The 25,896-nt window shown below is 38.6% G+C and overlaps 1 protein-coding gene across 1 annotated transcript in view; it reads right to left on the bottom strand.

The window, feature by feature from the left end:
- Nucleotides 1-25,581, bottom strand: part of Plxdc2 (plexin domain containing 2) — a 394,952-nt gene extending 369,371 nt beyond the window's left edge. The window contains exon 1 of the mRNA XM_059263622.1: nucleotides 24,633-25,581. Within this exon, the coding sequence (XP_059119605.1) occupies nucleotides 24,633-24,744 (112 nt within the window). The 5' untranslated portion in view covers nucleotides 24,745-25,581. The remainder of the gene's footprint in view (nucleotides 1-24,632) is intronic.
- Between the last annotated feature and the right edge of the window lie 315 nt (nucleotides 25,582-25,896).

Below are 25,896 nucleotides of genomic sequence, written 5' to 3'. Positions count from 1 at the left end.
TAGCCCTGATCAAGTTTTCACTACAAGCAACATCCATCCCCAAAGCCCTATGAATTTCCCAGGTTGACTCTGCAAACAATCAAATATCCTCTAAATCTTTCAGCCCTGAAAGCTTAATGCTTTAATTGGTGACCCACATATTGACCTATAGAGTAAACTCCTGAGTTTTCAATTCATGATAATTGCTTCTTTTTCTGCAACCAAATAAATCATTGCTTTTTAATATTAACATAGTCACTTTGTGTGAATATTTTTTCAAATTTCACAATAACATACATATATTAGCCATCAACCTGAAACCTATTGTGATCCCTGATTTTTCCAAGACAGATAAAAGAAGGAAAGAATGTAAGTTCATAGCAAACATAAACAGTAATGTAGCGCAGGTTTAGTTTATAAGACTGTGTGGTGTGGTGTGGTGTGTGTGTGTAGTCATCCATATCAAGAAGTGGCTTAAAGAATTCCTCTACCTTGACTATTCAAACTCCATGAAATTTTTCTGTTTTTTGAAGACCTAAATGGCTATTTTTAAATAAATTAAGTAGGTGCATATTAAGTTTAAACTTTTTCATCTCTGAAAGAAGAGTTAATACATAGTAACGCTTAGCTCATGGCAAAAGAAAATATATATACATATATATGTATATATATATATATATATATATATATACATTAAATAGAACTTTTTGAGAAAACGCTGTATGCATCTTTATATGCAATTTCCAAAATGAAATGACAACTTGAGGAAGATGTCACTAGTGTTAAATGCAACTAACTCAACGTGTGAATTACAAATTGAAGAGGTAAATGACCTCTGGAATAACTGAGGTTTTTGGTGATTTTTAGATCCTTCTGAGTTTTTTGTTTTTTGCTTTTTGTTTTTGTTTTTGTTTTTTTTTTAACTATACATCCTGGCTACAGAGCAATTGCGAAGGAAACCACTATGGTTTGAATCTTGAATCCCCCAAAGGCCATTTGCTGAAGAGTTAGGTCCAAGTCCATGGCATTACATGGAGGTTGCAGAACCTTTAAAACTTGTTGAGTTTGGAGACTTATAGAGATAAGTCAGTTTACCCAGGGTGTTCTCTTAATGAAGGTATTAGGAATCCCATCCCTTCCTGCTCTCTTTCTCTTTCCAGCCACCATGAGAACATCTGTGTGAATTCTGAATTAAAACAATCTTTTGGGGGGTGGTGGTGCAAGGGATCCAACCCAGGAATGCTCTGCCTCTGAGCTACATGCACAGCTATCTTCACACTTTTTATTTTAAGACAAAATTTCACTAAGTTGTACATGATGGATTTTAACTTGTTTTGCAGAACAGGTATACTTAAATTTACAATTATGATGCCTCAGCTTCTTGATACCCAAGAGAGTTGGCTTAGTTTTTTCTCCTCTCTTTAGTTGAATCAGTGCAGGTATTTCTTACATATATGGAAAATTGAATGATACACAAAAAAGTATATATGAAAAGTAAACATGCTCACCAAATTTTATTAAATACTAGTCTGAAGGTAATCAATATCTTTTATGAATCAAAATCTCAGTTGATGTCATAATGAATCTATATATTTTTAAAAAGTCTCCTTTAGGGAAATATAGATGTATGTGTGTGTCTCTCTGTGTGTATGCATCCATTCTCATGAATAGAAGGCTTGAAAAGTTAATGGTAACATTACATATGTATACATGCTATTGAACAACAATTGGAAGTCCATAAAAGTACAATTTTTATGTTTCAGTGTATTGGCTTACTGATTATTCCAAAAAAGTGATGAGGACGAATGTATCTGGAGTTATCTCCAGTCCCACCCGGGCCTGCAGCCACTCAGACCCAAATAAACACACAGATGCTTATATTATTTAAACTGTTTGGTCTAATGGCTCAGGCATCTTGCTATCTAGTTCTTATATCTTAAATTAACCCATTTATATTGATCTATAAGTTGCCACATAGCTCACTTCTCTCTGTGTCCTGTAGAATGTCTGGCAGTTTCCTTTGAGAAGCAGGAACCTGAAGGATCATTTTGCCAAGCAAAGTTCAGAGGTTACCTTCCTATCGGTCCTGCATGTCCAGTTGATCAAGTAATCCAGGCAAGAACAGTTTCTTAACCAAATGGCTATTTTTGCCAAGAAGAAGATAAACTCCATATAGAGTGTCTTCCATGCCCATCCTCCTCTCTGAAGTAAATCGGTGCTGCCAGGTGCAAGACATGCCTCACTGTCTAGAAAGTCTAAATTTTTAAAACATTTTAAATGCCATATTCTATAAGTCTTTGAAGTTTTTGAAGACTACCTATCCATCTGAAATATACCTATATATACCTAGAAAACTAAACTAACTTGACTATAAGTTTGATTATCATAGAAGACTAATTATTAATCTGTATTTCTTAATTATCCATTACAATCTAAATGAGTTACATAAACATAATACCTTAAACAAGAGTAGAAATATATATAGTATAACAAAATCAACTCTAATTTTATATCAATAAACTAAAATCTACAGCAATGTAAAACATTTCTAAACAAGTTGTTGCTCTTTAAAAGTAGATTCAATAATCTACCCTTTCATCCTATCATATCTATATCATATCCCCCTTTTTTCTTGAGAAAGATATTGACCAATAACAATTTATAACCAACAACCTAAACAAAGCCAAACATACATAATGCATTTTACTATGTTAAAGTTAAAACTTTCCTTTTTTTTAAAAAAAAAAAAGTGAGGGGAGTGCTGTGGATATCATTCTTCATGCTGTGAATGTGTTGCTCTGATTGATTAATGAATAAAGTGCTGATTGGCCAGTAGCCAGGCAGGAAGTATAGGTGGAACAAAGAGAGAGGAGAATTCTGGGAACAGGATTGCTGAGTCAGGAGTTGCCATCCAGACACAGAGGAAGTGAGATGTAAAAGTACCAGTAAGCCACAAGCCACGTGGCAACTTATACATTAATAGAAATGGGTTAACTTAAGATATAAGAACTAGATAACAAGAAGCCTGCCACAGCCATACAGTTTATAAGTAATATAAGTCTCTGTGTGTTTACTTGGGTCTGAGTGGCAGCGGGCCCAAGAAGGACTGAAGAAAACTCCAGCTACAGTTAAAAACATTAAAAAGTCAATGATGTAAGCTATTGGTATTATAATAGTATAAGTTAGATAAAGTCCACCTAACGTGTATCAAACCATAAAAATGAACTGACTTACCAAGAATATGCATTTATATAAATAAATAAAAAATAGCAGAAAGTTTTCAACATTACTATTTATAACACATCAAAAAGAAGATTCACATATTTCAATTATTTCTTAGAGGCCAATGCTCATCCTCTTGTTCTGTGTACTCTTGGATAAGTCAATCAACTTCCTAGAGCTCATATGGCCCAATTGGCAAAAGTCTATGGATTCATATGAAGAGTAATGTTTGAATTGTAGGCTGACATATCTAATCCAAAAATCAAAAATCTGATATACTGAAAATCTGAAACTTTCTGCGTGATACAAAACAAGTGGAAAATTCCATATGACAAAGCTATATTTGAATGAAATCATTCAAAATTTTGTCTAAAATTATTCTCACAGTCACAATGAAACTTATTACACATTATATATGCAAATATTACAACAATAACAATAAAAATAATATGCCCAAACATTCTGGCCCCAAGTATTTCTGGTTTATGAATTTCAAAACTATTTGACTCTAGTTCATTTTGGCTTATACTTTCATATTCTTCAATGTCTCTATAGAGTTAAAAAGGCTAAAACTTGCCTTTTTAACTCTATAGAGACATTGAATGAGGAGGGTTTATATGAGCGAGAATTGTTGAGACTAAGGTTGGATAAAGCACAGGGACAAATAGCCAAACGAATGGAAACACATGAACTATGAACCAATGGCTGAGGGGTCACCAACTGGATCAGGCCCTCTGAATGGGTGAGACAGTTGATTGGCTTGATCTGTTTGGGAGGCATCCAGGCAATGGGACTCGGTCCTGTGCTCATTGCATGAGTTGGCTGTTTGAAACCTGGGGCCTATGCAGGATCGCTTGGCTCGGCCTGGGAGGAGGGAACTGAACCTACCTGGACTGAGTCTACCAGGTTGATCTCAGTCTGCGGGGGAGGCTTTGCCCTGGAGGAGGTGGGCTTGAGGGAAGGTGAGGGGGGCCGGAGGGGGGAGAACAAGGGAATCTGTGGTTGATATGTAGAACTGAATTGTATTGCAAAATAAAAATTTAAAAAAAAAAAGGCTAAAACTTTCTTTTGTTTTTACTGGTACTTAAATATGCAAATTAGAGATTAAATATACAGATTATAAATTTGAAATTTACTTATTCATACAGGTGGAAACACTGAAGGATTAAAGTAAACAATAAAGAAGCATTACAAATGTATGCCATTCTTATTCATTTTTTAAGAAAGCAAGAGTTTAAACAATTGATTTTAGAAGACAAGTTAGAGTTTATATCCTGGACATTTTAATGAGGGAAAAAAAAGTTGTATCAATTAACTGAATTAGAAGTTAATATTTTAACCAAAATGTAAATGATAGAGTACATGGTCTTATGTTAGTGAGTTTTTTTCACCAGGTTAAATATTAAGAGTCTAAAATGAATAAGAAATGAGGGAAATAGAGAGAGAGGCCCATGCTTCTGATTTATATGGAAGCATGTGACAAAACAACTTACATAGACAAACGATGATAAATGATCCAGGAAGTTCAGCTATGAGCTGAAGGACCGCTGTAGACCAAGGCACATTTGTATTCTGTGTTAGCATTTTTACATGTTGTATAAAACAACATTCATTAATATTACATTGTGTTGTTTTGGTCTCTGCAAAGGTTTACACAGCTGAAATAGCACCAATAATTTATGGAAACAGATGTAACCACCTTATGTCATATCCATAAATACTATGGAATCACTTCCTGGTCTGTACCTTGTCATTTTGTCTTTTACTTTCTTTTCAACTCATTCTCTCCTGTCCACCCAATACACACACACACACACACAGGCACACACACACAGGCACAAGCACATGCATTCATTCACTGAGGACACAGAGCAATGACCCAATTATTAAGCAAAACTATCTTACAATCAATCCATCCTGACAAATGCCCACAGATGAGAAAGGTTTATGGTTCTAATTTTTACTTTGGCTTTTAATCTGAAACTTGAATAATCTTGAGTCTTTTCTTGTTTTTAAACTTCAAGCTACTGTGGAATGTCTTACTGGGTAGCACATTACAGAGGTGACAATCTGTCCTTTCAGTCCTCAGACAATTTCATAAAATGACTGTTGACGAAAAACTGCAACTCACCTCGATGGGAACAGTAACTCTTTTGTAAAAGTTCTAGTTTCCTGGTGAAAAAGCCTTCCAAAGTCTCATAAAAGATTATTTTCTTGATTCCTAGATTCCCTAAGTATTAGAAGGTTAGAAATTATTTTTTCCACATTAGCTGTCCTCGTATCATGTCACAATCAATGTTTTGTTCATTATAAAATCCATCTTCACAACAGTCATAAAATAATCACAATGTGGAAAAAACAGTAAGAGTAAAAAAAATTAACCAGTGAAGAACAGCATACCCTGCCCCCCTTACATTACTTGAATTCTTAAGGTCGTCACCGCATTTCTTTGTAGGTCCTATGTTGTCTGGTGGGGAAAAAGGCCTGAGAGTAAACAAATCATGTTCTACATCCTTTTCAAGCCATCTATAAGTTCTCCACCATGTCACAGCCATGTTGTGGGCTACAGTTAACTGATAAAAGGCGGCATTTCCTCATTTTTCCCACAGCCACTGCTGGAGGCACTCTTTCCAACTAACTTCAGCATACTCGAGAGACTTCCTGTATTCAATGACTTCAGGTGACATCAAACATGATATTATCTAAGTCTTAGTCAAATTTCTATTAGCTATCACACAAAACAATATAACCTCTCAAACACCATAAAAGAAGAACTTCTTGCAGTCACGCTGCATTTGGATAGAGCTGTGGTTAGTTTTTAAATTCATGAGCCAGAACCCTGCTTCCTGTGCTGGGAGCACCACTGCCTGGCCAGCCTGCACCTCTATGCCCCGCCTCCACTCCTCCATAATTATTTTCCCAGAGATGTTTCCAAAAAGCTTATCACATTCTTCTTCTCCCGTTCATGTTTGCTCCCACGGCCTGGCACCGGCTGCCCACTTCCACCCACTCTCCCTCCATCTTTGCCAAACAAATGAACACATTTTTTTTTTTTCCTACCCAGGAACTCTGATTCTCCTTCTACAAATCTGAGTCCTTCTCCAGGTCACTGGCCTCTTCCTCCTGGGGTCCCTCCTCAGTTTATCACCTTTCTGGGACTTCAACCTCTCCACTAGCCACTCTCTATTTCCGTTCAGTGCTCTTTTCTGTTACGCATAGTGCATTGCTGACTCTGATCCTTGATCCCGTTGAGACCACCCAGCCCTGCCAGCCCTGGGAGGGTTAGTAGCTCCAGTGGAATGTGTGCCATGAATGTCCCAATTCTTAACACGTTTGAAGTGGAGCCATTGCCGAGTCCCTCAACCACCTAGGAGGTAGGTGAAGGCTCTCATCTGAGCCTTTGTCACCGTGTTCCACTTTCACACCCCAGTAGTTTGTAACACACTCTGTCCCCAAGTCCTCTTTCCTCATTGCTCCCACAGTATGGCTAGAGACCTTTACAAATGGTCCGTCACAGTTGGTCAGTCAGCCACAAAAATATGCCACAGGTAAGCTGTCACATTCAGGACAGCCTTCAACACTAGACAAGCACATCGTCCTTCCTACGTTTCCAGCCCTCTGCTTGGCCCTTCCCTAAAGCAATGGCATTTTACTATACAGCATACACTGTGTCCTCCTCCATCCTAAGGGTCCTTCCGTTATTTCTTCACCATTCAATTTCACTCACCCAGACATGCCTCCTCCTCTATGAAGCTGCCTCTGATTCTCTCTACAAATTCCCATATGCCCATTTTCTGATGCCTTAATATCTCTCTCTCTATCTTTCTCTCTCTCTCTCTCTCTCTCTCTCTCTCTCTCTCTCTCTCTCTCTCTCTCTCTCTCTCTCACACACACACACACACACACACACACACACACACACACAGAGTTAGAGAAATGATACACATCCTCAGTCTCCCAGCATCACTGTTAGTGACGTCCTATAATTCTGCATTATAGGGACTAGAGTTACAGACAGTTGTGGGCCACTATGTGAGTACTGGAAATCGAACTTGGGTCCTCCAAATGAGCAATTTCTCCAGCCCCAGCACTTACATTTTCAATATTACATTACCAAAACCCAAACAAATGACTCTCTAAGGTTAAGGACTATGACAAACTGGTATAGGAAACATCCTGATGGTAGTTGAGATGGTGTTGCTCCATTGCTCTCAACTCCATGAATACACCTCACTCTGCTATTTCTATGTAAGGGGATTGACACGCCTTAAACAGAAAATATTCAGTTCTGGAAAATAAGAAACCATACTATTAAACTTGGATTCATTTTTTTATTTTGACGTGTCTTGATTTCCATTCCTGGATAGAATCTTAGGATTTCTGGCATTGCTTCCTTTTCAAGTGAATTCACTAAGATGTAGGTAGCATGTAAGGTCTCTGTATATTCATAGCATGTCTTAAAAAAGTTCTATGGTGATATTTTATTTGTGCTGAAATGTGGTGATATTTTATTTGTATGTTAATAAATAAAGTTTATTTATTTATTAGCAGAGGAAATAGCAAGCCATTAACACAAAAGTTGGGCAGTGGTAGCACACACCCTTAATCCGAACACTTGGCAGGCAGGGTCTCTGTGTGTTCAAGGTCACACTAGGGAACAGAGCCAAGCATGGTGACACATGCATTTAATCCCAGTACCAACCATAGAGACCTAGAGGTCTGTACAGACAGGCAGTGACAAGGAAGTGAGGTAGCTGGGCTAAGAGCCAATGAGAGGGCAGAACAACAAGGCAATAAAAGCCTGGGTAGACAGGAAGTCTTGGCATTTTTGGAAGCTACAGAGCTGGTGAGGTAGGTGGTTGGTGGCTCTCACTATTTCCCTGATCTCTAAGGCTTTCACCCCTATATTTGGCTCCGTGTTTTTATTTAATAGGACCGCTTAGAAATTCGTCTGCAAAGTTCACTTGTCATTCAAGGGAATTTCACAATCTCTAAGTCTGTGTATTATCTATCCCAGAGGCAAGTTTATGAATAAGATCAAAACATCATTCTCTTGCTTCATAGTAGATGACACAGCAGAATTTTGTTATGTCTTTAGCCTATCCCAAGAGAAGGAGGCATTTTCTAGGAGCCTTGTATCAGTTATACAATATGAATTTGTTAAAAAAAATATGTTGTTTGATAGTTATATTAGTAGATGTTTCATAGATATTTTATGTTCTTCAAACTCAAATCTCACTCTAAGTTCACTGGGTAAGAGCAGGTTTGAGAGGGACTGTGAATAACAAAAATGCTTCGTATTCCAGGACTCAGATGCATCAGAACCTACTGGAGTGAATCAGGTTGCATAAAATTCAGTATGTAACTGGCCATGAACACCTGTGATTGGTATGAGATTTTATTCAGCCTCCACCAGTACCATCATACATGAATAAAGCTAAAGTCAATGTGACATGGTTTTACCTCTGGCAGTAGAAGCAAGGAGAGACTGATGATTAATACTTAATTGCTAACAATGAAATTCCCTTCATTGCTCATCATTCTGGGTGAAGTTCCATATCTTTACCTGTCCTACATTTTTGCTCTGTTTCAGTCTTTATGGAAATACCATTTCCACCTTTTTGTTTTTCTATGGAAACATAACTGTGGTGGTTTGAATAAGCTCATGTGATTGGGCTCCTTTTGGTGGAACTGTTTGGGAAGGATTAGACAGTATGGTCTTATTGGAGGAAGTGTGTCACTGGGGATGGGCTTTGAGGTTTTCAAAACCTCTGGCTACTCACAGCATGCCTTTTCCCTGTCTCCTATTTACAGGTCAGGATGTTAAGTCTCAGTTGTTCCTGTCACCATGCTTTGTTTCAGCCTCATAGACTCTAACCCTCTGAAACTGCAAGCTCAATTATACACTTTCTTTTATAAGTTGCCTTGATCATGGTGTTTCCCACAGCAGTAGAAAAGTTAACTAAGTTGCTACCCAAACCTTCAGAGAAGGCAATGCTTCATAGCAGATTTCATTAAAACATAAACTCGTGGTTTTGTTTTTATTTTAAACATGAAGAATTGAGGCTCTGAGGGTTCATATTTTTGATCATAGTCACAAAGCCAGTAACTGAAAAAGCAAAGATGTTGAGAAAAATCAACCTAGTGTCAAAGAATCATTTAAGTAAACAAAACAATTGAATGCTGCTGTCCCTAAGAGGTTTTCTTACCATGCAAGCTCCTGTAACACACTTCCCAGACGTTGTCACTCCAGCAGGTCATAGATGACTAAATGGTTTGGTCCTCTAGACTCAAGCTGCCAGGCTCCTGGAACTATATTTATTTTTTAGACATTGTTGTGATTTTGATTTGAGATGTTCCTCAAAAGTTCATGGGCTGAAAACTAGTTTCTAATGATAAAATGTTCAGAAGTGTGGGTTTGGGAGGTGACTCAATCATGACTACTTTGACTTCTTCAGTGAACTAATCCATGGATGGGTTCATAACTTAATGCTATCTCTATGAGAAAGTAGTAGAAAATTTAGGAAGTAGGACTTAAAAGATATAGGTCATTGGGGACATGGCTTTGAAGGTTATATCTTGTCCCATATACTTCTGTTTTTCTTACTCTAATTTCTGTGTGCCATTTAAGAGGTGAGCAGCTTTACTTCACTGCATGCTCCCTGCCATGACATTCTTGCTCACCATAAGCCTCAGAATAATTACCTCAGGTAAGAAAAGTAGAAAACCCTAATTTTTTTTTAAAAAATATACAACTGTAAAACCTACAGTTGTACCCATAAAATCTTTCCCCTTTTAGTTATTTACTTTGGCATTTTGTCACAGAAATGGAAAGCTAAAACAAACATGTCCATCTTCATTATGTATCACATTTTTACACATTTCATATAATATGTATTTTTCATGCATTGAAAAAATAAAATTAAATTGAATTGATAGTAGCAGTTTAAACTGAAGTTATACAGAAGGAGAAAAGATGAACCAGTACAAAAATTAGGCAAATTGAACTTTATGAAGGAATATCATATCATATATATCATAAAAATGTCATACTTTGATTTTATATCTCCTATAAATTCTAGCATACGGAAGCCTCTGAACTATATCTAATGGATATGACATAAACATCTAAGTTTCTGTGTTAGTAAGCTTTCTTTAATCATAAGAAGTATATGGGATATTGAACTTATAAAGGCATAAGTCTTCTTATTGGCTCATGGTATGTCTATGACCAGGTAGACCTATTGCTTTTAAGCATCTGGTAGTAATGTTGAGGTGCATGGAAAGGCAACAGCACTAACCTTGCTGGTCCAGGTAACAGGAAAAAAAGGAGAGCTCACTCCCAGTGATCTAAAGACATCCCACTAAATTCCACTTTAACTATGCTACTACCTCCTAATAGCACCACCTTGAAAACCAATTCTTTAACAAATGATCCTTTGAGCATCAAATCGTACAAGCTTGTAGTCAACCTACAACAGTATTCTAATAAATACATTAACATATTCTAACATCTACTTTTTTAAAGAATTGATTAATTTTTGAATAGATGGAGTAATGAGTCAATGAATCTATATAAAACAAAATTTAATAATTAAATTGATGAGTTGGTATTGAGAATCTATTGTTGCTAGGTGTTATGTCTGAAATACAATTATATATTTTTTATTCTATGAAAATATCATTGATCTGGGAAATACAAAGATGTGTATAAAATAAAGAAAATAAATGAACAGGAGATATGGTGCAATGATTGCCTGCTTTTAGTCAACCTCTTTATATACTCATACAGACTGAGATACTACCACAAAACAATGCTATATCTTTTATTAAAGAGTTAACTGTTTTTTCCTCATTAACTTTTAGTGCTTTAAAGTTTACACTTTAAGCCAGGTGGTGGTGGTGTATGCCTTTAATCCCAGCACTTGGGAGGCAGAGCCAGGTGGATCTCTGTGAGTTTGAGGCCAGCCTGGGCTACAGAGTGAGTTCCAGGAAAGGTGCAAAGCTACACAGAGAAATGCTGTCTCAAAAAAAAAAATTAAAAAATAAAAAAGTTTACACTTTAGGGAAAACAAAATAGTGATACAAATTTCAGAGCAAAATAAAAAAAAAAGCACAAGAAAAGGTTAAAATATGAAGAGTTGTCTCTGGAGTTGGAGGCCAGTCTGGTCTACAGAGCGAGATTTGGGACAGGCACCAAAACTACAAAGAGAAACCCTGTCTCGAAAAAAAAAATATGAAGAGTTGTTTCAGATAAGTTAATATATAAATCAAGAAGACAATTTCTTGTGAATGTCACATGCTGTTTGAGATTTGTATTATGTTAATAGTTACTGAGATTACACTCTAACCAACGAACTAACACAATTAATTCAACAAATAGATATCCTTTTATATATCCAGCTCTATACAGTGTCAAGAGTACAAATTAAGTTTTAAAAGAGTAAAGCAAACATGATTCCTATGCACAAAAACTTATAAATTAATGGAAAGAAAAGTCTACAACATTCAATCAATTATGTTAAGAGCAATAGAACTGAAAACTTTGATGTATTTAACAGGATTTGTCCTTTTGCAAAAAGAATAACAATCAAAATTGGAATCTACCAATTTAAAATACTGGGAAATATAAGATTATCTATAGATAGATTTGGAACTCCATATTCCCAGTGCAGCAATCCCAGAATAAAACAGATACAGAACTCATTCTCTCAGAGCATATACATATTAATATTCTTCCCATCAGTGTGATGAAATATCTGAGAAATGAACTTCAAGGAGAAAACCTTTATTCTGGCTCATTGTTTCAGAGGTTTCATTGTCCATTTGCCTGTCCCCACTGCTTTATGAGTCAATTCAAAACAATATATCACTGTGGGAAGGTTGCAAAGAAACTTATTCACTATGTAGTAGCCAGGAAGCAAAAAGAAGGAAAGCAAGGGACCAAAGAACCAATAAACTGTTCATGGACATACCCTTAACTATCTTCATCTCCCAACTCAAAAGACCAAGGCTTCAACCATAAGCTTTTTGAAGACATTTATGATCCTAATCATAACACATAGCATTCAATGATTAATGGGCTGATCAGAGGTCAAATACAGTAAGGTTTAGTAAACAGTGAAGTTTAGGACAAACACTGCTCACTCTGGGAAAGTAGGACAGTACAGTCCGAGTTCAGAACAGAGTCAACTGGAGGACATTCTCATACAATGGGAGGGTCCTGCATCCAGAAGAGGGAAGAGATATCAAGCAGATAAAAACATCAGATGTTTGTAGCACACAATTAGTGTGGAGGATGGGAAGAACTTTGAAGAACATTCCAAGAAAAACAAAGATGAAGATAAGAGAGCTCACTCTGAGAACAGCAAAAACAGGAGGCTGAGTGTAAGGGACATGCTCACACCAAATGATCAAGTGTGGACAAGTGGCTCCCACTGAAGACCTTGAAGGAGTCAGTATCACTTCCTGGAGTGCAGTTCTAGAGATCTCTCCATAGTTGCTGAAAGCAAGTGTGTTTGAAAGGCAGCCAATAGCATGAATCTAAAAATGTCTTAAAGGTCTAGTCATGGGGAATATTTCCTAGCATTTATCTTTCAGACTCCTAGGAAGCTGGTTATACAAATTCCATATGGCTCAAATGTAAATCATTACAGGAAATTAAAATCTTGTCATTTTGTAGCCTTTGAAAAGTTATTCAAATTTATAAAGATCAAAAATCGGAAACTACTTTTTAAAAAATAGTTATCCTAGACATCTTGTCCTTCTTCCTGACTTCTGTAATCACATCATTTCTAAATCCATCTTTATTTTTAAAAATTTCTAAGCCCACCTTTATAAATGATATCTTCCCATCCAGGTACCTACCAGGCTAGGCCCAACCCTGCTGAGCTTCCAAAGTTAGATGACATCTGGTATATTTAGGGTGGGATGGTTTAGACTAAGTGAAGTCTTAATTCCTTACAAATATATTTTTCCAATTTCTTTTGTCCAACCTCTGATTTGTATTTTACATTTTATGTATTGACATTTAAACCCAAGTTATCATGTTATAGAAATTGTGATTAAGAAAACTGCCTAAAATATGTAGAAGGAAGATATAAACAAAAATCTGCCTAAGTGATAAATCTGGAAAAAAATACATTTTTATTACACAAGAGGAAGACTAGCCAGATTCTATCATTCACCAAAATTTCAAAGAAGGCTTCCTGTCTCTGAAGTCAGTAATTCAGTAAGGTCAGTTCCAGATGGTATCTAACCCCAGCAGTTTATAATCAAGTACAAGCACAGGAATTACAGTTTGGATGATACCTGATATAATGATGTGTAAAATATTTTCAGGTGAATACACACACAATTTCACTGTGTCAGAAATCAATTATCCAAATAGCAAAGAAACAAAGAATGAGTGAAAGAATGAAAGAGAAAGAAGGCACAAAGCCAAAAACAGGATGAAAGATTACTCTCAGAGGAAGCAGAATTTTAGAAGGAGATTTTGTGGAAAACATGAAGAGGAAGAGGAGGAAGAAGTGATGGGTTTGGACCTGGAAATATAAAGCAGTACTAGATTGGCAAATGTCTTTTTTTTTTTTTTTTTTTTTTTTTTCGGTTTTTCGAGACAGGGTTTCTCTGTGTAGCTTTGTGTCTTTCCTGGAACTCACTTGGTAGCCCAGGCTGGCCTCGAACTCACAGAGATCCGCCTGGCTCTGCCTCCCGAGTGCTGGGATTAAAGGCGTGCGCCACCACCGCCCGGCTAGATTGGCAAATGTCTTAATCATTACTTTAAATGCAACAAATATTTGTGAAAGCATTTCCAATATCCTGCCTGATGTGCATTTTAGAAATACCTTTCCAGCTGTGAAATGAGTTTGGCATGTGTGTTAATCTTGATTGCTAACTTGTTTGGATTTAGAATCACCTAGGAAATTGGTGAGGCACTCCTTGGGGTATATCTAGGAGGGCCTTTTCAGAGAAGGTTGATTGAGTGGTTATGACTCTACCTGAATGTGGACTGCATCAACCCATGGCTGTGGAAGCCTAGTTGGGAAAAAAAAAAGGGGGGTGGGGGAAGAAGAGCCAGCAGGTTGGTACCATTCCCCTTTCTCTGCTTCCGGACTGAAACTACATGAACTGCTCTACTTCACCACAGCTTCCCCACCATAAAAGACCAAAACCTCTGAAATCATTGGACCAAATAAACCCTTCCTGAATGAAGTTGTTTATGTCAGGTACTGTGGTCACAGTGACAAAAAATCCAACTGTTACCCCTGGATTACAGCAAGACAATTTTGGAGGCAAGATACACTTGCCTCCAAAAAAATCGGAAGTAACCCAAATAAGGATAGTGGCTGAATCTGAGAATGGACGCAAGCCATCGGAAGTCCAATTCTAGCACATAGTTTTAAAAACAATCAGCTTCTTAGTGGCTGGGCCTACTGGACAAATGTCTATTCTAAAATCAACTTGACAAAACTGAGATTGCACAAATTTGGCTCCCTGGGTAGAGCTGTTTTGCAATGTCCACACAATGAGACTATCATCTGCAAAACGACTTTGAATCATGCTTGTTTTTAAAAATATCTGAAATGAACAACAGATGTTAAAAAGATAAGGGAGGCAAAACAACAAAGAAAGAAAACCAGCTGCCCAGCTTGACCATTTACTCCTGATTACAGAGCACATAATATGAAGGAGGTGGAGTTGAAGCCATGGTAATGATATAAAGGAGAATTTTGAGCCATTAATTGGAAATATTTGCTATCTAAATAGAATCACAAATGTATTGTCTTTAGAAGGTAGCCATGTGTCATGTCTACTTTCTTTTAATATAAATTTCCTATAGAACTGAAATTAACTAATGAGTGAAAAATAAGAAGAATACCAAACTCGAGGTATTTATTATTTTCACCAGACCTACTTATCTGTGTTTGTTGTATGCATGTGTGCATGTGTTGTATGCATTAATGAGTGCACTCTATGCGTGTATGTGTATGAATATGTGTGCAGGGTACACATGCTTAGACATGGATGTGTGTATGTGGTTGCATAGACCCATGAGTTAACATGCAAGATGCCAGAGGTCAACATATTGTCAACTTTAGTTTTTGAGACAGTCTTTCATTGATCCTACAGTTTGCCTCGGTATTGGCTAGATAACAAACCAGCCCTCCAGCACTGAGGTTATAGACATGCACCATTGCTTTTACATGAATGCTATTTATCTAAACTATGGTCTCACTTTATTCTCCTTCCCAGAACTTACAAAAAGTTTTTCCTATTATAAGAAAATATTTTTATTGGTGTCTACTCATTGTGTACAACACTGGGTTCACAGGGATGTTTATATGCAAGTATGGTCATTACCACCCACACATACTGTACTCTTACTTTTCTCCTCTCCCTTCTCCTATTAGGTTCCTTCTTCCTCTAGATACCTTCACTTTTCTTTTCATGTCATATAGTCTTACATAGTTTTATATATCAATATAAAATCTAGAATCAACAAATATGATATCCAACATTAATTTGTCTAAAATGATAATCTCCAATAAGATGTAGGAATCTTTTCTGTGGAACTCTCTGAGTTCAGAGATAGGTTTCTTCAAGGGACACAGTATAAATGTCATCATTTCCACCTCTCATTTGCCTAGAGTTTGCTTTTCTTTGGGGTAATTCCTGAGTCAGACAGACATAACTTTCCTTGATTGTGCTGTGCATTTGAACTAACTTGTGAGTCCTTCTACATTTCCTAAGAACCACTTGGGAGCAATGGTGAGATTAATGATGTCATCAGGAAAGAGCACCAGTCCTCCATCTTAGGACATGCTTTCAACATGATCACTGCCATGTGGACACTCTTGAAAATTTCTCATGAGCTGTTGTGGAACTTGTTCTGTCTTTTAGTTGCTATAAGAAAGAAACTGAATATCATTTTCCCAGTTATTTAAAGCTTGAATTTTTAACAAATGACTCCATATTTAACATTACTCCAAACAAAATCCCAGGAATTTTTATTTAGCAAAACCTAAAACACTGATGATATTAAATATTATAAATGGCTATGGGAAAAAAACAAACAAACAAACAAAAACAGAAAACAAACTAAGAGCCTATGAACATAACCAAACATCTGAAGAGCAAGAACAAGAAGAATGGACTTATTCTAAAGCTATAGTAATTAAGACTGTGATATCAGCACAGGGATAATTATGAGTTTCCTCCCTGTATCTTTGAAGTTTATTACCTTAGTAGGGATTACCCCAGGAATTATCTTTTATAGCAGAACACTGACTGGCCCAGGAATCTGGGAATACTAGCTCTACATGAAAGATGAGTAACTCTTGCCTGTAACAAGAATAGATATAAGCAAAGACACACAGACGACCACTGCTCACAACAGTACTAATTATCTAGCCATGAACAATCACATAAATCTACAAGCCAAGAATTATCAATAGAAAAATTACAAATAATTTCCAAAAGTAAAAGAAAAATTAGATGTCATTTACTACCCAACTCAGCTTTAACCAAAATGGCTTCATAATATACCCATCAAACCTTGTCATATGAACAAATGTAGCTACAATATTTTGATATGATGTTAAAAGCCTCCAAATAATGTTTTTTGATATGAATGAAAGAAATCATGACATCTATGTTAAAACTTAAAATATAAGTTATAAATCAAATCAGACACAAATTTACAGTCTGAAAGACATATTCTATAATGTTAAATTAGAATGTGAAAAGGAAAAACTAGACAAGAATAATCTGGAACAAAAATGTAAAGGAGAATTATTTCAGTTTTATATACCAACTTTATTTTCACAGGTTATAAGGCATTTACAGAACACTGCTAATATATTCTTTAAACCTCTGTGTGTGATGAAAACTCTGAGTTTACTCCTACTCCAAACAAGAGCAAAATACCAAGCTTCAAAGACACAGTGGCAAGTCTCTTAGTTCTATTTTGGATTTTTGGAATTACTAAGTTAAAATGCTAAATTATAAAACAAAAATCAAGAGTGCACATTCTCAAGACATAAGTAGTAAATAGTCAGAATTTAAAAGCAAAATTAGAAGTCAGAACTCCTAAAATAATTGTGCATGTTTAGCACGCATTAGCTCCTACTAATAAGACACAGAAAAGCAATAATTAAGGGATTGAAATTACTTGTATTCAAAAGTTCAGGATTTTTTTTTTCCCATCTCAGGACCCCATATGTACTGAGAATATGATTCAATATACCATAAAATCATTTAGCATACACTTGCAGTGAGTGCTTTTGCAATGTACATTACATTGAAGTGATCTGTAGAGACCTCTCTCGGTTTATTGAAGGAAAGAGCAGAAATGGAGACGTGACATTCAAAACAGGGCACATGTTAATACTGGGCTTGTGTCCAGTATGCTGACTATGCTTACGAGAAGGTTAGGAGGTCAAACAAACAAGAGCATATACTAAAGGAATAACAAGTTTGATGGGGTTGATGGTAGTTTCAACCTTGAGGAGAATGGGGCAAGAATGTGTAAATGTTTCAGCATGAGCTTTACCCACAATACACTTAAAAGTCTGTCATGTACTGGAAATTTCATATTCAAAAAAGACAAATTCTACCTGCCTTACGTCTACTTCAGGAGAATAAATATTCATTAGTTGTTCAAATTGTAGTTTTGAACAAAGTTGGGTACTTCGATAAAAAGATATACAGACACACACCATTTCCACCCCAAAATTGTCACTGCACGCTGAATGCACCACATTCCAACTTAAGAATGTTCTATCCTGACCTAAATAATCTATGCGCCATACTCATGAAACCACATCAGGTTACTTTAGACTTTTCCTATCACATGATACCCAAGGAATATGCATAACATTTTGTTTCAAAGATCCAAATTTTTACTCTATTTATTCACAAAGTAACTTCTTAATATCCTCTGTGTGTGCTATACTCTTTAGTGTTACTTAGGAGATGAGCCCCTGAGATATACAGATTCTTAAGGAAATGTTTTCATTTAACAAGTAAAAAAAAATAGGTGAGAAAGAAAAGGAGTAATAAGATTTCCAAACACTTTAAAGAAACTCTGTGTCTCGGCTTTTGCTGTCTTTTCTTGAAGAGATTAAGGGACACTTGCTATGGTAACAGACACAGAAACAGTGACAACAGCAGAGCTATTGTCGCTAGATCTGCATGGGGAGCCAATGGAGGAAGAATTAAAATCTGGATTTTAAGTATGCTTAGAACACACTCTGTTAATTTTAAATTTAATTTTAAATTTTAATTTTAAAAGAAGCTTTCAGATTCTTTTAAATGCACAAATATGGATAATCATTCGAGATCGTACTGTCTTTTTCACTAAAGAGTAAAAATTACAAATCACCCAAAGAACAAATGGGAAATGACTTCACTGTCTTTCCAGAAACAGAAAGATGTTTCTTCTACATTGGTAGCTTTTCACTGTTAGTGTCCTGTTAATTAGGCCTGGCCATCCATGACATGTCACTATACAGGGCAGAAGAACCATGCTAACGAAAGCACCCTTACTAGACTTATATTCTATAGTGGTTACATCAGTAGATCAGACTCATTGAATGGGGTCAGAATGAAGGCATACTACATAAACCTCAGTAGAGAAAGACCTTCCAAGATGGAATGCTCTAGAGATAATTAAAGCTGGGGGGTGGGGGGGCGGTGCTCAGAACAAAAGGACAGTTTGGAATTCACCAGATTAAGACTAAGCTGAAAAGCATCTTACTAATGCATCACTGAACGTACTGTGGAAATTTGATAAGATTTGCTTCTTTCTAATTTCCCAAACAAATACAAGATGGTATTTTAAGTGAAAAAAAGGTACCTTTGTCCATCTTCTGTTTCTGTAAAGAATACCTGATACTGACTAATTTAGAAGGGGAAAAAGTTCACTTAATTCTTAGTTCTAGAGACTGAGACTCCCAGTAGAGCAGCTTATGCATCTGCATGTGGCTTTTGGAGAGGGGTCACTTTACAACACTCTGTTATTGAACTAATTCTGCTCTGGGAAACTACCCCAATCTTCTGAAATACCTAAGTGTTCTTAAAGGGGTTACCATTTTTTAATGCTGTTTACTTAGGGACCAAATTTCAATGTGTAGTTTGACTCGAACAAGCCACAGGGACAAAGGCAAGTACAGAATAAAGGTAATAAAGCCACAAGAAAGGAAGTATATTAATAGAAATTGGTTAATTTAAGTTATAAGAGCTAGTTAGAAACAAGCCTAAGCTATCAGCCAAACTATCATAATTAATAAGAAGTCACCATTTTGTTATTTGGGAACTGACTGGCAGGACAGAAAACCCGTCTACAAATGGCACCCAACATCCAGCCATGTATATCTACATAAGACCTGAGAAAGCTTTAAAAAAGGTACTTAATACACAGAAACAGAGCCAAACATGGCTTCCTAGTCTTGTGTCTCCTGGTACCTGCCTGTGTGCTTGAGCCACCAGTGTGCCACGAGTAAGTCATTTGGACAAGAAATTGTCCTTGCCTCAACTGCTGACAATCTGTGTCCAAACTACACCAGCAGGACACAAAGAAAAGGGACTGCCAAACTTTGCCAAGACAGAATAGGACAGTCCTTCAAAAATTCTTGGTTCACAGAAAAGTCTGCCAGATATTCTAGGCCTGTAGGCTAAAGATGGATGCCTCTATGTTGCACAGGATCCTTGGGTGAATCTCCAGGCATCCAGTTGTTTCTGTCACTTCCTTTAGTTGTTTGCTCTGTACTTCCTGTTTACTAAGATAATGTTATATCCTTCTCGGTCTTCGATGGGGTTAAAGATTAGATTCACAGTTATAGTTTTCCTTAGTTATAACAAAAGTAAAATTAGTACAGAGCTTTGGACTCATCAAGATAGGATAAAAAATGAAGTATTTTCTCCAAATCTGTCAAATACAAATGGACTGGACATTGTAACTGTAATTTTTACCTGATAATTGTTCTTATTGTTTATACTTCTATTATGTTAGAGTTAAAACCTTTCCTTTTTATTTAGACAAAAAGGGGAAATGTGGAATAATCTTTTTGTACATTGTAAAGATTTGTCACTTGGGTTGGTTTAATAAAAAGCTGAACAGCCAATAATGGCTAGGCAGGATTTTCATGGAGAGGATGCTGGGAAGAAGAAGGGCAGAGATGCAGATAGTTGCCAGCCAGATAGAAAAGCAACATGGGAATTACAGAATACAGGTAATAAAGTCACAAGGCAGAAAGTAAATTAGTAGAAATGGGTTAATTTAATATAAGAGCTAATTAGAAACAAGCCTAAGCTATCAGCTAAGCTTTCATAATTAATAAGAATTCTCCATATTGTTATTTGGGAGCTGGCTGATGGGACAGAAAAAATCCATCCATAGTCCTTAGGACAGCTCAGGTCAAAAACAATTTTCCAAATAACCAACGCTCTCTGGTAGTTTTAATCACCAAATAGAGATTGCAGGTTGATCTGTGAGTTAGAGGCCTGCCTGGTCTACAGTGTGCTTTTCAGGACAGTCAAGGCTACACAGAGAAAACCTCTCTGAAAGGACAAACAAACTAAAACAAAAATTTTAAATAGTAATAAAAAATGTAGAAGGCTTAAGGCAAATAGCAATCTGCCAGAGCACTGAGGAAGTTTGGTAGACCTAGATCATATACTCTGCTTTTAAGTCATTATTCTGTGAAGCTAGTTTTTAATATCCATTTCCACTTTACTGATTGAAAGCATTTTTATTTTAGGAATCCTTGAAAGTCTCCCAGGGCTATATTCAGGTCAGTAATCCATCCTGAACTACAGCTCTATGCTGTTCCATTCAGTTCTGCAAGAACTTATTACATGCCTATATGTTACATGCTGTGGCAGGGTCAAAATGATGACAATAAACCCCAACTACAGGGACCAGTGGGCTGGACTAATAGCATATATGATAGAGATGCGGCAGTTCAAACAAAATAAAACAAAATAACCAAGAGACAGGCAAAGTCCTGAAAGTGCTCCAAAGGAGGCAATAAGTCAGTGCATTCATTTCTGGGGAAGTATTGCTTGAAATAAGCCAGTAAGAGAAAGCAGAATGTGTTTGGAGGTAGATAAGATTAATGAAAAAAAAAAAAAAAGAACAAGAGAGATGGCAAGATGGTAGGAACATGTGGTTCTCACTCAGGGAACATTTGGTGAGAATTCAAGAATACGGAAGGTGATGGGTGGGGCAGTGGCTCAGGCCTTAAGGTCATGGTCTTCAGAACAAGTGGAAAACAAACTGAAATCTTTAAATCTCAAGATCACAGCTGTAGGTCAATCCATTTATCCTTAAAAACAGGGTTTCTGTAATAGGAGATAACATTTAGAAAGAAAAAAAAATGTACATGTTTGCTACATCTCTGCAGGGGCCTGTTTGATTCTTGCAGGGAAGAAACTTACAGTATCTTGCATTTCTAATTTCATTCAAGCACATGCTCAAGGATGAGAACTAGGCTTTGGTAACATTCATTTCTTAATATAGAGATAACTTATAAATGATATGATTATAATGATTAAAACAATGTTTCTTGTATAAAACTAGTTCTAAGCCTCCATGTAGACATCCATGAAAGAAAATCCTACTGTAGAGCACATTTCTGTGGCAATCCAAATTTATGCAAACTCAAGCTATAAAAATCTTTTTCAATTTCATATGTTAAACATTTTATGAAAATTTATGAGTCATTGCTAGAGAAAATTAACATGCTGGTCCAATAATCTGACCCCCTGTGTCCTAATATTTTGTTGTACAGACCAGTGCTAACAGCAACTTTAGCTTTGTAAGTCAACAGGACAACTCATAACAAATGCTCCAAATTAGTAATATCATCAGATAAATTGGCTGAACCCACTGGAAATGAAACATAAAAATAGCCAAACAGAGAAAAAAAATAGCTAAACTACAAGTAAATGACAGATTAAACATGAACTACATGTCCCTAGAACACAGACTTATTACAAACAGGAATAGAAGAAATTAGTGGTTTCTCTGCCCTCTGGTGGCAGTAAAATCAACCACAGTGTTAGAGAACTAAAAAAGCGTAATAAAAGTCCCTGTTATGAAATCAGATGTTTTTCCTTCGCCAAAATGCCTGTAATAAAAACCCTGACTGCTGCATGCCAACTTTTAACTTCTGAATTATTGTCTGGATATTTAGCTTTCAGACCAGTCATCTTGCAACGGAGAGTAGATTGCTTTTCTTCTGTGACACCTTTCCCTGTGTTACATATTCATTAAGCTAAAACCACTTAATTCCAAGGTGATTTCATAAAACTCCATGTAGAATGTTGTTCAGCTATTTCAGCTTGTAGTAAAGTCTCTAAAGGCTTGACAAAATAGTTAATCTCTCCATCCCAGTCCTATGAGCACAATGTTTCTAAGAGTTCCACCAGAAATAGTGAATTCCTACAAAATGCTGGCATATTTTTCTCGTCAGTGTAGGTATGTCAGACTCCCCAAAGCCAAAGCTTTCCATAAGCTGGTCAATCTTAAAGTGCAATGAATTTCACTCTTCTCGAAGCCTTAAAATAGCAAATTTAACATGGATATCAGTGATTTCTACCCTCATTAATACAAAAGTAAAGCTGGTCTTTTTTTTTTTTTTCTGTAAATGCATTATTCACTTCCAGTGCCGAAGAAGTTTTTAAACAAACAACTTGGGATGCTTTTTTGGCATGTGCATGCGCGCCCACACACACACACACACACACACACACACACACACACACACACACCTCTCTTTCTTACACACACACATACCGTTTTGCAAAGTTGATTTACATATTCATTTATTCCAAATATGCTCATGGAGATGACTACTGCATCTTCTAAAGTGCTGCATTCTGAAGAAGTAAAGGTATTGTTATTTTTCCAACTAATGAAATGCACCAAGAAAATAAACAGAAGTATAGTGCACTGATATAAGTTATAAATGGCTAAGAACTTATTATGTCCATTGATGAGGACCATCCTAGGTGACCAAGAAAAATCCAGGGAGTCTTCATTTTTATCTCAGCTTTTATCTTGTCCTCATGGTTCCTCCTCTGCTCCCGAACACACACACACACACACACACACACACACACACACACACACACACCTTCCAACCTTAAATAAGAGCACCGAGAAAGTATCCACTTTCTCTGTTAAAATTTACTCTAGCGGTAGACACACTGCTTGGGCCATTCGATATGTTTCAAGGTGGTAAAATTTTATTCAAGGTTTTTGTAAACACTTATCCTCACCTGGAATCCCCAGGTGTCCCTTCAAGACTTCTTTCTGTGACTCATTCAAGGTTGACAGCTGGGTACCTATGCATCCTTTCTAAGGAACCATTTACCACTCTCTCAAATTAAACACCGACATACAAAGCAAGATAGAACAAAAGTGGTTGTTCTAACTAGGAAGTTTTCCTTTCTTTTTTTCTTCAAGTGCCCTTTGCTCTCACCAACTCTGGGAGTCTACAGGACTTCAGGGATTCCTGCCCCGGTGTTTCACCAAACCCATTGGTTTCTTTACTGATGGGCAGAAATAGGGAGCAAGCTGTAGAGTCGCAGTGGACAGGGTGGTCTGGGGAGACAGCCAGGTTAGCCAGTCCCAGGTCATTCTGAAGTCGCTGTTCATTGCTACACACCTAGCTGGAGAGGCCACCAGGGCAAGGATTGCAGCCAGTTGCGAGGATTTGGAGGCCCTGCCTCCTCCCGGGTCAGTGTCAAGGAACCCTAAGGAACCGCTGGCACGTTTGGGCCTGTCTGTGAAGCTGAGAGGCAGAGGACAATGGGGCCAGGGCTGGTCCTCAGAGGCACGCCCGCCCTTATCTTGTCCACCTCCTCTCCATCGCTAAACCCTGCCGCACCTACAACACCCCACACCCTACACGGAGATAACTAGTGGGGATAGCCTGAAGGAAGGATCTGCCTGCGGCAACAAGGCGTTTTCTATTGGCAGGGGGAGAACTGCCTTCTCTGGCTGTCATCATATCCCCCATCATCCCTTCCGCGGCCGGCGCAGAGGCTCAGTTTTGCCAGACTTCAAGAAAAGAGAAGCCAGAAAGGAGACAACCTGATATGAACAAGCTTCAGGGCGAGGTATCCACCACAGCTGGCTCTTACACTGGGGCTTCCCTGGGCTACTTGGGGCAGACAGGACCACCCCCTGGCGCCCAGGTGGAGTAAGCACCATAACCTCAGAGAAGTCCTGGTCTCCCAACACCTTCTCCTGGTCAACCCTCTTCCTCCTTTTGGGAAACTCATTTCCCAGAAAAACAACTAGGATAAGTTTCCCCAGGGCAATGCAATTGGTGGGTGTGGGTTGGGAATAGGGGTACCGGGGCACCGGAAGGATCTTCAGCTGCACATAAAAACAATCGAGTAAAGAAAGTGCTTCTTACCAGTGATTTGGTTTCCAGGCTCCGCGTGGGCGAACTGGAATCGGTTGGTTAAGAAGTGACAAAGTAACATAACTCCTGCTGCGGCCAGGTCGGCCCTCGGGAACCTCGCCATGCCGCTGCCTCGACCTCCCTCCCCTGCCCCGCGAGTTTTCCTTGCCGCCCTGGGCTCCGGGGCTCTCCGTGGGGATGGGGCGAACGGCCGAGCTCTGAGGGTGGGTCTCGGGTGGGATCCTCAGGCCTCGGTCAGTTTCGATAGGCTTTCACTCCCAGTAGCAGAGAACAGCGACGAGCGAAGGAGGGGCAGCCCAGCCCTCTCTGAACTTCGGGGGCTCTCTTCTCAACTTGCCACCCTCGCAGTCCTCAGCCGACACGGTACCAGCAAGTGTGGGGAGGAAAGGTCACTTGCAGCCGGGCTGGCAAACTCCCGGGTTCTCGCAAGCAGCGCCACCCGGGCTCCAGGGGACGGTGACTTCCGAGCGCCCGCGACGCGCTCCACTGGGTTCAAAACAGATCTAATTCCACAGCCAGCACCGGTGCCGTGCAGATCCAAGAGGGCGCTGAGCACCGGAGGAACTTTCCCAGACTTAGGACTGGCCCCGGCGGGTTGTTGGGGTTCGCGGGAGAAGGGGGGGGGGGCGGTTAGTGGAGGCTGGAGAAACCCCTCCGACAAGTTTTTCTTCTTTGCTTCGCCCAATGCTGGGCGCGTCCTCACGGGCAGCCGGAGGGATGGGCAGCCCCTGAGAGAAGAATCCGGGAAGGTCCGGGCTGCGGTGGTCAGAAGAGAGAAGGAGAAAGAGAGAGAGGAGACAAATGTGCTTTTTTAAAGAAAAAGAAAGACGAGGGAAAAGTAAAGCTGCAGCCTGGTGAGAGGGTTAGGGAGGAGATGGCTCCGAACACCGCGGAGCCCCAGGAGTTTGGTGGCAGAGGCGCCGCCGCGCTCCCCCGCGCTCCTGCTCTACACTTTGGGGAGGGAAGGAGGCTTGCCATTTGCCAGATCCGCCGCGGAACCCTCCTCCCTCTTCCCTCCTCCCTCCTCCCTCCGCCCTCCCCCTGGTTCCTCCAGGCTTCTCCCACCTTCCTCCTCCCGAAACCAGCAGCCCGCACCGACCTGTCCAATGGCTGAGCTTTTCTTGGGGGCGCCAGAAAAGTCTCCCACAGAGGAAGCCCAGGAAGACTGGCTGGGGGGGAGCCAGAGGGCCACTGCGGCCCCAGGAGCCTCCGGGATCGCGAGGACGGGTACGCGGGGCGGTGGCAGATCCTGATC

Source organism: Peromyscus eremicus, chromosome 5 (genome assembly GCF_949786415.1).
Source record: "Peromyscus eremicus chromosome 5, PerEre_H2_v1, whole genome shotgun sequence".
In the NCBI taxonomy this organism is placed as follows: Eukaryota; Metazoa; Chordata; class Mammalia; order Rodentia; family Cricetidae; genus Peromyscus; species Peromyscus eremicus.
This window is presented reverse-complemented; position numbering and strand designations above follow the sequence as displayed.